This window comes from Hemiscyllium ocellatum, chromosome 34 (genome assembly GCF_020745735.1).
Source record: "Hemiscyllium ocellatum isolate sHemOce1 chromosome 34, sHemOce1.pat.X.cur, whole genome shotgun sequence".
Classification (NCBI taxonomy): domain Eukaryota; kingdom Metazoa; phylum Chordata; class Chondrichthyes; order Orectolobiformes; family Hemiscylliidae; genus Hemiscyllium; species Hemiscyllium ocellatum.
In genome coordinates, this window is record NC_083434.1 from 17597405 (window position 1) to 17611410 (window position 14006).

Below are 14006 nucleotides of genomic sequence, written 5' to 3' on the forward strand. Positions count from 1 at the left end.
CAGGTGAATTGGCCAGGCTAAATTGCCCGTAGTGTTAGGTAAGGGGCAAATGTAAGGGTATGGGTGGGTTTCGCTTCGGCGGGTCGGTGTGAACTTGTTGGGCCAAAGGGCCTGTTTCCACACTGTAATTTAATCTAATCTAAAAAATATAATGACAAACATTTCAAAGGTGTTGATAAACCTGTGTAACTACACATGCGGTCAGTCATGGCTACGTGGTACCATTTTTACGAGAGTTAGAAAGTTATGGGTTCACATTCCACACTCAAAACCTCTGGATGTCATCTAGGATAATGCCTCAGTGCAAAATTTGAGGGAACACTACACTAACAGGCAAGGGTGCAAAATTTGCACTTGGTGGCAGATTTCAATATCCACCACCAAGAGTGGTTTGGCAGCAGCACTCCTGGTCCATTCGGTTGGGTTCTAAAGGACATTGCTGTGAGACTGGATCAGCAGCAGGTGGCGATAGACCCTCCAAGAAGGAAAAGCATACCTGACCTCATCCTTACCAATCTGCCAAATGCAGATGTATCGGTCCGTGACAATATCTGTAAGAGTGACCACTGCACAGTCTTTGTGGAGACAAAGTCCCACCTTCACATTGAGAGTGCCACTATCACTGTGTTAAATGGGACACACTTCAAAAAGATCTAGTGACTCAAAACTGGGCACCCATGAGATGTTACCATCATTGAATTTACCACTGTCAACATCCTTGGGGTTACAGTGACCAGAAACTCAACTGGACTCCCTACATAAGAACAGTGACTACAAGAGCAGGTCAGAGGCTAGCAATATTGCAGCAAATAACACATCTCCTGATTTCCCAAAGCCAGGCCACCATCAACATGGCACAAGTCAGGAGAGTGTTGGAATACTCCCCACATGCTTGATATTTGCAGCTCCAACAACATTCAAGAAGTTTGACACCATCCAAGACAAAGCAGCCCATTTGACTAAAATCACACCCACAAGCATTCACTCCCTCTATCACCGATGCTCAGTCGCAGCAGTGTGTACTTAGCTATAAGATGCACTGCAGAATTCACCGAAGATCTTGAAATGGCATCTTTCAAACCATTGATCACTTTCATCTAGAAGGACAAGAACAGCAGATACATGGGAACACTACCACCCGCAAGTTCCCTCTAAGTCACTCGCCATCCTAACTTGAAAATATATTGCTGTTCCTTCACTGTTGCTGGGTCAAAATCCTGGAATTCCCTCCCTAAGGGCATTGTGTGTCAACCTACAACATATGGACTGCAGCAGTTCAAGAAAGCAGTTCACCACCACCTTCTCAAGAACAATTAGGGATGGGCAATGCTGGCCAACCAGCAATACTCACATCCCAAAAGTGAATTAAATGGGTGAAACAATAAAAAAAAGGCTCTGTCTCTCCTCACAGAAGACCGTAAACTGCCACATGATACTACTAGAAGAAAAGGCAGTAGTGTTATCTTAGCATCCCATAAACACGTCTTTGTCAAAAAAACATCATAAACTTGAAATTATCAGGCCATTATCTCATTGCCTTTTGTGAGAGTTTGCTATGCTGATTCTGTCCTATTTTATGACAGTAACTTTGCTTAAGAGGCATTTCATTGGCCATAAAGCATTTGGGCTTGCCCTGGTGACATAAAAATAGAAAGGTTCTAACCTAACTACTTATGGGACATTGGTTGCCAACTTTACCTGATGTAATCAATGCAATTCACAAGTAATTAATTGATTAGTTTGAGATGTGTTAATGTGCTTGAAATGTAAATTTTAAATGCCCAAAACTAGGCAACATTTGTCACTTGCCTCCTCCCTTTGTTTTAAGGAGAAACAGCGATTATTTTAATACAAATATGTTGAAAAATGAATTAGGAGCAGGAATATACAACCAGCCCCTCAAGTCTACTGTGCTTTCTGTCAAAATCAACCACTTGACGAAGGAGCTGCACTTCGAAAGCTCGTGCTTCCAATTAAACCTGTTAGACTATCACCTGGTGTTGTGTGATTTTTAACTTTGTACACCCCAGTTCAACACCTGCATCTCCAAATCATGTCAAAATCATGGCTGGTTCTGATCGAAATACTTCATTTCCCAGTCTACATTTATATCCTTTGACACGCTTATTAATGAAGAATCTATCAAACCCTGCCTTAAATATACTCAATGACCCTGACTACATCGCACTCTGGGGAAGAGAGTTCTAAAGACTCTCAACCCTCAGAGAAAATAATGATCTTCATTTCAGTCATAAATTGGAGGCCTCTTTTGAACAACTGTGCATCCAAGTTCTGTAGTCTCCTTCTCAAGGGGAAACATCTATTCAGCAACTAACATGTCAAACTCCTTCAGGACGTTAAATATTTCAGTTAGATCCCAGTTCATTCTTCTGAACTACGATGGATATTGACCCAACCTTCCTTCAAAAGATAACTTCACTTACATATTGCACACTGACCTTTTGTGATTCATTTACTAAAGTATCTAGATCCTTCTAAAGCACAGAGTTCTGTAATCTTTCTTTGTTCAAATAATATGATGGCCTTTACTACTTATTCTCCTATTGATCCTTGTGTCATCGACAAAGTTAGCAACCACTCATTTGATCCACTCAGCCATTTCATTGAGATAGATTGCAAACAGTTGTGGTTCCAACACTAATCTCTGTGGCACTCCACTCATTACATCTTGCCAACCTGATAATGATCAATTTATACCTATTCTGATTACTGTTAATTAACCAATCCTTTTTCATGTTACATCCTACATCATGAAGTCTCCTTTTGATTTGGCACTTTGTCAAATGCTATCTGACAATTCAAGTCCACAACACTTATGGGTTTCACTTTTACTATGTCTCAGAAAACTCCCAACAATTTATTCAATCATGATTTCCTTTTCACATATCCTAGCTGACTGTATTGAAATTAAGTAAGTGTCCAGCTCTAACATCTTCCCTGTGACAGATGTATGGTTAACTGCACTGTAGCTTCTGGTCTTTCTCCTATCTTGAATAGAGGAGGTACATTTGGTATTTTCCAACCTGCTGAGGCCTTTACTGAATCTAAAGAAATTTGGGAATTTACAATCAGTAATCATCTACTTCTCTTATGACCTAGGATCATATCTAACAGCATCTAGTTTCAATAATTCTTCACTCTTTTTTTTTGTAAGTGCTTGAAGTTTCTTCGTATTTTTGACCCATTGACTGACGATTATTTCTGGGATGTTATTTGTATTCTTCTGCAGTGAAGGCATACGCAGAACATCTGTTTAATTTGTCTCTCCTTTCCTTATTTTCTGTTATCAATTCTTGACAATCTTAACAATACCAAAACATGATTTAGTTATTCTTATTCTTTTAAAGTGCCTGCAGAAATTCTTACTGTTTGATTTTATATTTCAAAACATTTTCTCTCATAAGTTAATTGTTCCCTTATTTCCTTTTAATCATTCTTTTTATCTATTCTGTCCCATCCTATGACTTGCCAGTGATCTTTCTGGATTTTTATGCCTTTTATTTCCATTTGGTATTATCTTAAACTTACTAAGTTAGCTACAAATAATGTGTACTTCCTCTATAATCTTTCTTTCCAACTGGAATGCATCCTCGCTGGATGTTACAAAATATCTCCTTAAATGCCTGCCACTCCATTTCCACTGATTTATTCCCTAACCAAGATTTCCAGTTCATTTTAGCCAGCTGTGTTTTTATAGCCTCATTGTTGCCTTTATTTAAGCGAAAACACCAGTTTTGATCCATCATTAGTCCAAGGCCTACTCTTAACCCTATCAAATAGAAATCAAAATTCAATCGGATTATGATCACTGCTAACTTGCAGCACCTTTACTATGAGGTCATTAAACTAATCAATTTGTATTGCATTAATGAACTTTAAATCAATACAATGCAGCCTTATCTAGAGAATCAGTAATGAAATCCCGATGTCCTTAAATCTTTTTAAGGTCTGTATCACACAAAAGATAAAATTAAGAATAGGGAACGCTCCCTAACCCAAATATTGCCTTGTACATTGTGATCTAATATTGGAAAAGACTTTTCCAGATGATATCTTGTTGTGCTGAAAGCAAATGTGAAGAACAAAATCTTGACAAAGTCAGCCTTTGTTTTCAAAGTGATGCCGTTGTAGTGAGATTTCAATTTGTTTAACATGAACTCTGTCATCCATCAAGAACAAAGACAGCCTAATTTCACTGTTATAGAATCAATTCATAACATAAAATGAACTGATGTCTGAAAGACTTTTGCAATGGGGCATACAGCTGAAAGCCACTCATCACAATCTTGTCAAAGAAATAATTAAGCAGTGCTCTCAATACAGAAAAACCATTCAAGGCATAGGTTTTTTTTGCTATACTTTAAAATTTTGTTTTAAATCAAATTTGTTTAGAATTTCAAACTTGGTTCAAATATCCTGCAGTGACTTGTTATACAAAGCCAATTATAACCTTGCTCACTAAGGTGAATCCTGGTAGGCAAACAGCTAAAACAGCCTGGGTAATCTACCCACACCAGTCCCACTATCATCCTGTTGGTGCTGACCTTTATTTATTTGCCTTTTGTGGACTATTGCCAGGCAGAAATTAGTCAACAGAACATTCGTGACTACACTATAAAATAAATATATTAATTGTACAGCACCTATGACTTATCGGAACAATGAGGAGAGATTATGTAAATAAACTTTTTAAAATTTTTTATTAAACTCATTCGAGAAAGGCACCAGGACAATGGATTTTGAATTAGAAAGATTCACACTATAGCAGGAAAGTATTTTCTTTAATGCTGAGACTGGATAGAGAAAGATGCCTCTTCCACACTTGGAGGGAGTACATGATGCTGGAACTAGATCATGAAAGATTGCAAAATGGGTTTCATTTTTCAACAGAGCCATCTTTAACCCTGATAAGGACAAGGTTTAGCAAAAATAAATCAATTTTTCTTTTCAATTTAAAATGATTCTCTTTGCTCCTATTGCATTTCTACCATTGATGCAGAAACATTTTTTAAAAATGATAGATTCGATGAATAAATCAGGATACATACTTAGATTATACAAGAAACTAATGAGAAACAGCATCTTGATGAGGGCCGAATTTGTTTTCTTCTCTCTTTTCCTGAATCTTAACACCAACACATACCATAGCCTGGATTATTCCAGGTGATGGCACTCCCTCTGTGTTCCCTTTATTCTGGAGAAGTACCTGAATTCCTTCTCACAAATGGAGATTAGATACTTATTGAGTAATTTATGGTTCGATTAATTGAAGCTCTCAGCCAAATCTTCAACAGAAAATTAGGAAAATTATCAAAATGTAGCAACAGGATGAAGACAAGGTTTTCTTGAACAGTATGGAATGGAACCGATGAGGGAGCAAGCTATCCTAGATCTGGTCCTACGTAATGAATAATTAATGATCTCAGTTAGGAATCCTCTTGGAAGGAACAATCACAATATGGTTGAATTTAGAATATAGATGGAAAGTGTAATGATAAAATTCAATACCAGGGTCCTGTGCTAAAACAAAGGACACTAAATAGGATGAGGAAGGAGTTGGCTAAAGTAGACTGAAAGCAAAGACTTTATGGTGGGACAGTTGAGGAACAATGGATGACTCGCAAAGCAATTTTTCAAAGTGCTCAGCCAAATTATATGCCAGTGAAAAGGAAGGACTGTAGGAAAAGGGGTTAATCTGCCATGCACGTCTCAGGAAGTAAAGGAGACTATCAAATTGAAAGAGAAGGCATACAAAATGGCAAAAACCAGTGGGAAACTGGAAGATTGGGAAAACTTTAAAAATCAATAGAAAGCTACAAAGAAAAGTAAAATAGATTATGAGAGTAAACTAGCTCAGAATATAAAGGTAGATAACAAACGTTTCTATAAATATATATAAAAATAAATGGCTCAAGTAAACATTCGTCCTTTACAGATGAGGGGGAGGATTTGGTGACCGGCTATAAGGAAATGGCCGAGACATTGAACAGGATTTTGTGTCGGTCTTCACAATGGAGGACACTAACAATATACCAGTAATTGACAAAGAGACAAAGGTAGGTGAGGACCTGCAAACAATCATTATCACGAAAGAGGTAGTGTTGGGCAAGCTAATGGAGCTAAAGATAGATAAGTCTCCTGGCCCTGATGGAATGCATCCCAGGGTACTAAAAAAGATGATGGGAGAAATAGCAAATGCACTTAAGGTAGTTTTCCAAAATTTGGTGGACCCTGGGGCAGTTCCAGTAGATTGGAAAAGAGCAAATGTGACGGCACTGTTTAAAAAAAAGGAGGTAGACAAAAGCTGAGGAATTATAGACTGGTTAGCTAAATCTCTGTAATGGGGAAATTGCTTGAATCTATTACCAAGGAAGAAATAGCAAGACATCAAGTTAGAAAGTGTCCCATTGGGCAGACACAGCATGGGTTCATGAAAGATGGGTCATGTTTAACTAATCTACTGGAGTTCTACGAAGACGTTATGAGCACACTGGATAACACGGACCCAGTAGATGTGGTGTATCTAGATTTCCAAAAAGCATTAGACAAGGTGCCACACAAAAGGCTGCTGCATAAGATAATGGTGCATGGCATTAGTGGTAAAGTACTAGCAAGGATAGAGGATTGGTTAACTAACAGGAACCAAAGAGTGGGGATAAATGAGTCTTTTCTGGTTGGCAATCAATGATTACTGGTGTGCCTCAGGGATCAGTATTAGAGCTGCAATTATTCACAACTTACACAGATGATTTGGAGTTGGGACCACATGTAGTGTGTCAAAGTTTGGGGATAACACTAAGATGAGTGGCAGAATAAAGTGTGCAAAGGACTGTGAAACCTTGCAGAGGGGCATAGATAGTTTAAGTGAGCAGGCAAAGGTCTGGCAGATGAGTTATAATGTTAATAAATATGAAGTCATCCATTTTGGTAGGACTAACAGGAAAAAGGGCTATTATTTGAATGGTAAAAAGTTGCAGCATGCTGCTGTGCAGAGGAACCTGGGTGTCCTTGTACATGAATCAGAGGCTTGGTCTGCAGGCGCAACAGGTAATTAAAAAGGCAAATGGAATTTTGTCCTTCATTCCTAAAGGAATTGAATTAAAAAGCAGGGAGGTTATATTGCAGCTGTACAAGGTGCTGGTGAGGCCACACTTGGAATACTGTGTGCAGTTTTGGTCTCCTTCCTTGAGAAAGGATGTACTGGCATTAGAGGGGGTACAGAGGACGTTCACTAGGTTGATTCCGGAGTTGACAGGGTTGGATTATGAGGAGAGACTGAGTAGACTGGGATTATGTTCACTGGACTTGAGACGAATGAGGGGGGATCTTATAGAAACACAAAATTATGAAGGGAATAGATATGACAGATGTAGAGAGGATGTTTCCACTGGCGAGTGAAACTAAGACACGAAGACATGGCCTCAGAATTAGAGGGGATAGTTTTAGGACTGAATTGAGAAGGAACTTCTTCACCCAGAGAGTTGTGAATCTGTAGAATTCTATGCCCAGTGAAGTAGTTGAGGTTTCCTTATTGAAAGTTTTTAAATCTAAGATAGATAATTTTTTGAACAGTAAAGGAATTAACAGTTATGGTGAGAGGGTGTGTAAAGTGGAGCTGAGGGCCCAAAAAGATCATCCATGATCTTATTGAATGGCAGAGTGGGTCGAAGGGCCAGATGGCCTACTCCTGCTCCTATTTCTTATGTTAGGATCATTGAATCCCTACATGGTAGAAACAGACCATTTGGTCCTCTGAACAGTAACCTATCCAGACCCATTCCCCTACCCTACACTTACCCCTGACCATTACACCTAACATACAGGTCCCTGAACACTATGGGCAATTTAACATGGTCAATTCACCTAACGTGCACATCTTTGGACTTTAGGAGGAAACCGGAGCACCCAGATATGGGGAGAATGTGCAATCTCTGCACAGACATTCGCCCAAGGCTGGAAACAAACCAAGGTCCCTGGCGCTGTGAGGCAGCAGTGCTAACCAACGAGTCACCGTGTCACCCCAATGTTCTTATGTTAAGGTCAAAAGATTTGGAGTTGAGTGGGTCAGATTTTAAGCTTTGGAAAATAACAGTCTAAAGAAAAGTAAAGGGATCTCAGGGCACACTTTCATAAACTCTTAATAGTTGCAAGGCAAGTCAACAATGTTAAAAAAAGTGTAAACCAAAACGAAGATTCATTTCCAATGGAACAAAGTTGAAAAGCAAGGAGATTAAATTTAGATAAAGCCTTAGATTAACCAAATTTAGAACATTAAGTATATTTATGGTCATTATATTACAAAACTTATACAAGGCATTCAGAAAGTTGCAAAATAAAGTGTTACAAAGTTATCAGAACTGAGGAGTTATAATAATTATTAGATAGATCAAACAGGTGAACATCTCTTCTCTTCAAAAACAAGAACTGGGATTTGAAAAAAACTTTAACCTTTGAAGAGGTGCTTAAAATTATTTGACAGGGTAGAGAAGATGTTTTCACTTAAGAGTCTAGGAGCTGTAAACATAAAATAGTCACAGGACTATTCAATAAAGAGTTCAAGAGAAATTTCTTTATACAGAACGTGGATAACAGTGGAGCTCACTAACACAGGGGTAGGATGAGGAAAATGGCATTGTGGCACAGAAGCTTTTGAAGGGAAATTTGAAAGGTACTTGAAGGAAAATGAATACTGAAGACAATGCAGATAAGGTCAGAAAATAAGGGGAATGTAAGCACCAACACAGACCACGTGGGCTGAATGGCCTGTTTCTATTCTGTACATTTGATTCATTTTTTTATGCAATATTATAGGTTTGCCTCCTGGACAGCAGTCAGCCAAACGGACAGTTAACAGGTAAGAGGGGATATGACTGATCCTGTAACAGGAGTCAGAACTGCATTGTGACAGGGTCGAGAGTGGGGGTGTTGGAAAAGCACAGCAGGTCAGGCAGCATCAGAGGAGCAGGATAATTGACGTTTCAGGCATAAGCCCTTCATCAGGCCACTTTCTCTCACTATGTTGTGACAGACTGAACTGACAATCAGGAAAACTGGGGCAAAGCTGGAGATGCTGGATGAGCATCCTGGCTCCCCATGATCCTCATGGAGTGTTAGAACAGTCATTAACCTCACAGAATGGCAGATCCCACTCTGGGTAGGCTTCTGGGAATCCCATAGACAATGACTTTAGTACCCAAGCTTATACTCTGCCTGCTTTTTGCTGGAGCTACATTCACGGCCTGATTTTTGTACCTGAAGGGTGGACAGGGAGTCAGCTTAGTCAATCCTGATACTTTAAAACTACACTTCATTCCGTATTAGAGTAGGAATGAGAATAAAAACTTATGGCCTTGGACAGATAATGTGTGTTCAGCTTTGTTTGCAATCTGAGCTAAACAACCTTATAGCAAACTTCAGGTGGTGCTGCTCCATTGTGTGATATATGGTTGATGTTTACTGTTGATGAAATCTATTGCTGCTGTACATCCACTCATGCACACACTCCTAAAACATGACAAATGGCTATTTCTTATTTTGGCATACTAAGCTTCTTATGCAATGCCTCTGCACCTACAATGCACTTTTATCCATCCCTCTGGAGTCAGAAAACACTTCCAAATTACTTTTTACAAACCTTAGTGAAAGGGAAAAAAGGTCTTTGCAGAGATTTGGCAAGCCTTTGACTCAAATGCAAATAAATTAACCATGAACCCCTGATAAAAACACCTCCCAGTGCTTCTAGATATATTCCCACATTGCACCAAGCTTGTCATTTGATGAGAAAGAAATGCAGGACTGCCAGTGGTTTGTTCACTTTACAGTGTTGTCTCTCTTTAGCATGGTCACCTGAATCCTCTAGCACACATAAATTTCGATTAATAGTTTATTCCCTTGGGCCTTTCCATTCACATTAGCAAAATAATTAATATAGAATCTGTAATGAAAAATGAGATATTTACCAGATCAAATTTATTATAAAGCTTAACTATAAGATTCTTTTATTTATTCCCTCAGAACATGGAATTTGAGGAGGTTCAAAAGCCATCTTGCAGCAAGGACACATCTGTCAATTCTAATGAAGTAACCCACATTGATGTCGCTCCTTTCATTACCACAGTGAAATACTTCACAAGAGCTGATGTGCTTTGGAAGTGTAGTTGCTTTTGTAATGTAGAAACTCCTTTGGTCTTACTAAATGCAACAAGATAATGATAATCTATTGTGTTTGGTTAAGGGATAAATATTGGTCAGGATATTAGGAAGAATGCCTTTGCTTTGGTCACTGTTTAAGGGTCTGAAGTTGACTGTTCAGAGAGATTTCTTCACCCAGAGAGTGGTGACCCTGGAATTCTCTGCATCACTTAACACCTTCCAACATATCTCATTGACCCCTTAAATTGAACCAACTCAACTTTACTGCTCCATTATGCAGAGTCTGTTGGCTAGTTAGTGACTTCAAACGTGTGACAACACAAGGGTTATCCATTAAATTCCTGACCGTCTCAGGTGACAAATTGATAATTAACTCTGTAGAACATAATGTATTTGCACCATAACAAATCTAAGAATGCTTCTGGCCTCTGTCAATCAGCCAGATGTGATGTTCATTCCCTGGAAAATGAAGATGTGAAAACTTAAGAAGTTTCTTATAGGTAGTCATGAACTTTTGGAACTCTCATCTTAAAAAGCAAGTGTAGGTACAGTCTTGCAATAGTTTTAAGGTTAATGCGGATAGATATTAGATAAAGGTTATCTGGAGTAGGTGGGAATATGGATTTGTCGTTACAATCAGATTAGCCATGATCTGGCCAGGAATGGTGGAGTAGGCTTGAAGGGTCAAAAGGTCAACATCTACTCTTTTCAGTCCAGATAGCTGCCATTTGGCCCATCCATCTGGGTTGGCTCTCTACTAGCCTAATTAAATATTAACTTCACTACTCTACTTTCTAAGTAGCATTTCAGTAGAGTTGTCCTAGAAGATGCTCAGCATAGTCTGGCTGCTTCTGTGGGAATCAAATACTGGAGGAATTGCACTATGATACATACATCTCCAAGCATTAACACTTGTAAAGGCTTGGAACCTATTTTCACAATGCCTTCTCTAAAATTAGTGATGCAGGGCACTGTAGCACAAGAATGGGCCAAAGTCTTGCAATTCTAACCACACCCCCCCTTAACAAAAAAAAACAGAAATCAACAAAACATATAAACCTGTGGCTTGAAACATTTAAAGAAAACATTAACAGAATTGTGACAAACAAAGGCTCCTTATTTTAAGTGAAAGTATGTGTTTGTACTTAAAAATACAAGATGGAAACTTACGAAGTTCTCCCACTTTCAGGATTTCGCACAGCATCTTGGTGAGCTCAATGCTACTACGGCCAAATGGGCACTCATGCTTGTCTTCTCGACTGCTATTCTCCAGTACAATCTAGGAAGAATCCCAGGAGGGGTAAGGATGTTATAGTCATTTGTTCTGCAAGCTATCAGCATAGCAGTAGAAACAGTTCAATGGCTTTATATATATAAATTACATGCAATTTAGAAAGCAGCACTTAGGCTAGTGCTGGTTTTGATGCTGTATGCGAACATTCTCTCATTTTTCTTCACCGCACCCTATCAACAGAGTGTCATTTTCAGGATCCGTTTGCACTTGTGCACTTATCTAGCTTTTCGCCTCTTCATTATATGGCTAGATCCACAATCTCACCATTCTCTGGTTAAAGAGATTTCTCTTGAATCCTTTGTATTCATTCACAGGATGAGGGCATTAGTGGCTAGGCCAGCATGTATTGCCCATCCCCAATTGCTCACTGGGCACTTAAGAGTCAACCACATTATTGTGGATCTGGAGTCACATGTAGGTCAGACCAGATAAGGATGGGAATAGAGGAGAGACATTAGTGAGACAAAGAGATTAGTGAACCAGATATGTTTTTTTTCTGACAATTGATAGTGGATTTGTGGCCATCATTAGACTCTTAATTCCAGATTTTTATTGAATTCAAATTCCATCCACTGCTGTGACGGGATTTGAAACCTAGAAGGTTACCTGGGTCTCTGGTTTAACAGTCCAGCAATATTACCAGGAGGCCGTCACCTCCTCTTTTTGGATTTCCTATTGGATTTACTGATAACCAACTTGTATTCACAGCTTCTAGTTTTGGGCTCCTTACAAACAATAATATCAGTGAAAATGTAATGAGACTGACATTTCCACCATGTTACATTGCATTAGTAAGAATGGGTATGTAATATTTGATGGCAGATGAGAGAAGTTGGCACCATGACTGCTTCAGGAAAATCTTTTCAGTGTTTGTGTGCAGGCATAATACATTGTGAGTAAGCTGGACAGTTGCATGTCAAAGTTCTAACTGATGGTGGCACGGAATGACATATAATGGGCCCACAGCAATCTCTTGCATTTCAAGTAAATTCTCCTGTCTTCTCCCATCACATAATTACTGTAATTAAGACATTTTACATTACTGCTCGAGGTCTCAAGATGTACTGGATAGTATCTCCAGGCCACAGGTGCAAAAAAGATGCAAATATGAATATATCAAGAGATGACTCTTAGCTTTGTCATATTGAGAATGTGTGGCAGACAGCCCCAGCCCACAAACGGGATGAGGAGCAGAGAGAAGAAACAGGGTGCAACACTCAGCAATGCATGTCCATTTTCCACCTGTAAAGCCATATTGCTGGAAACAGCATGCTGATATGCCTAGGTACAGCAAGCAAGAAAGGAAGAAATCTCTTCAAAAAAAAAACTTGACAGCCGATGTTGAAAATCTTTTCAAAGGTTCATCAATCTCTCAAAGTGTCACATAGAGTTATGGTCTCAAAGCTCTGCGCAGATCATAGCATCAGATTCTAACTCTACAGCTGAAGAAATATCAAACTGCTTTCATGTCATACAGATAAAACGTCGGCATAACATGAAGGGCCGAAGGGCCTGTACAATGCTCTACTGTTCTAAGTTCTATTCCCGGCACCAAGTCTGTGGCTATTTAGAAGCCGGGGGGCCTTAAAATAACAATGATGTCAGTGGTAGTTGAGTCAAGTCTCGGAATAAAAAGTAGATGTAACGAGGTAATGTAATCTACTATCATTCTTTTTGATTTCAGCTTGGTTGGAAATATCAAATCTCACTCACAAGAAGTGACAGACACCTCTGACCCTCCCTCGCTACAGGAAAGAGAAATTACTCATGGCTATAACTGAAAGATAAAAAAGCGCACAATCGCACTCCTAGTTTCCACAAGGTCATAGAACACGACAAGTCCTCTAGTTGATCGATGTCATGAAGTCACTGCAATGTTTCAATTTGAAACCACACTCCTGAACTGCTACCAGCCAATGCTGTGCTTGAATTGTCCCATACACAATGCATTCCTATTCCAGGCACTGCAGTTTATGCTCTAATCAGCCACAATATGTCAGGTTTGAGAGATCCTGCAGCACAAGGCATCAAAATATATTCATGTCAACAATGAATAAATGCTATAGATCAGAACTTAAACTGCCAATTGTTCTATATAAATCAACACAAAACTACAGCAGGAAATAAATTATGAAGAGATTCCCCTTAACACATTCATTACAGAAGGCAACATTAGAATTGTCGCTCCTGGATCAGATAAACCACATAGTACAACAATCTGCCTAACATTAACTGTGTTCCCTAATTTGTTCAAGGCAATTCCACTCTACATCAATATAGCACTTAATTTTCTTATGTTGCACAGCTTCAAATAAGAAAGAATCCAGTCACAATCAATTGTTAAGGGAAAAGTCCAACAAGTCTGATTCTGAATGCAGCCCACAACCCCAGTATTACTGATATCAGACATGGCTCACTGGTAGCATTCTCACATCGAAGTCTGAAGGTTTGACTTCAAACCCCACTTGAGATACTTGGCATATGATTCTGGCACATTTCAGTGCAGTACCAAGGCATTCTCTGAGGTCTTGAGTTACTA

The 14006-nt window shown here is 39.1% G+C and overlaps 1 protein-coding gene across 8 annotated transcripts in view; it reads right to left on the bottom strand.

Moving 5' to 3' along the window:
• elmo1 (engulfment and cell motility 1 (ced-12 homolog, C. elegans)) overlaps nt 1-14006 on the bottom strand; it is a 281611-nt gene that overhangs the window by 94168 nt on the left and 173437 nt on the right. For all 8 annotated transcript variants that reach the window (XM_060849874.1, XM_060849870.1, XM_060849873.1 and 5 more), the window contains one exon: nt 11344-11452. In XM_060849874.1, the coding sequence (XP_060705857.1) occupies nt 11344-11452 (109 nt within the window). The remainder of the gene's footprint in view (nt 1-11343; nt 11453-14006) is intronic.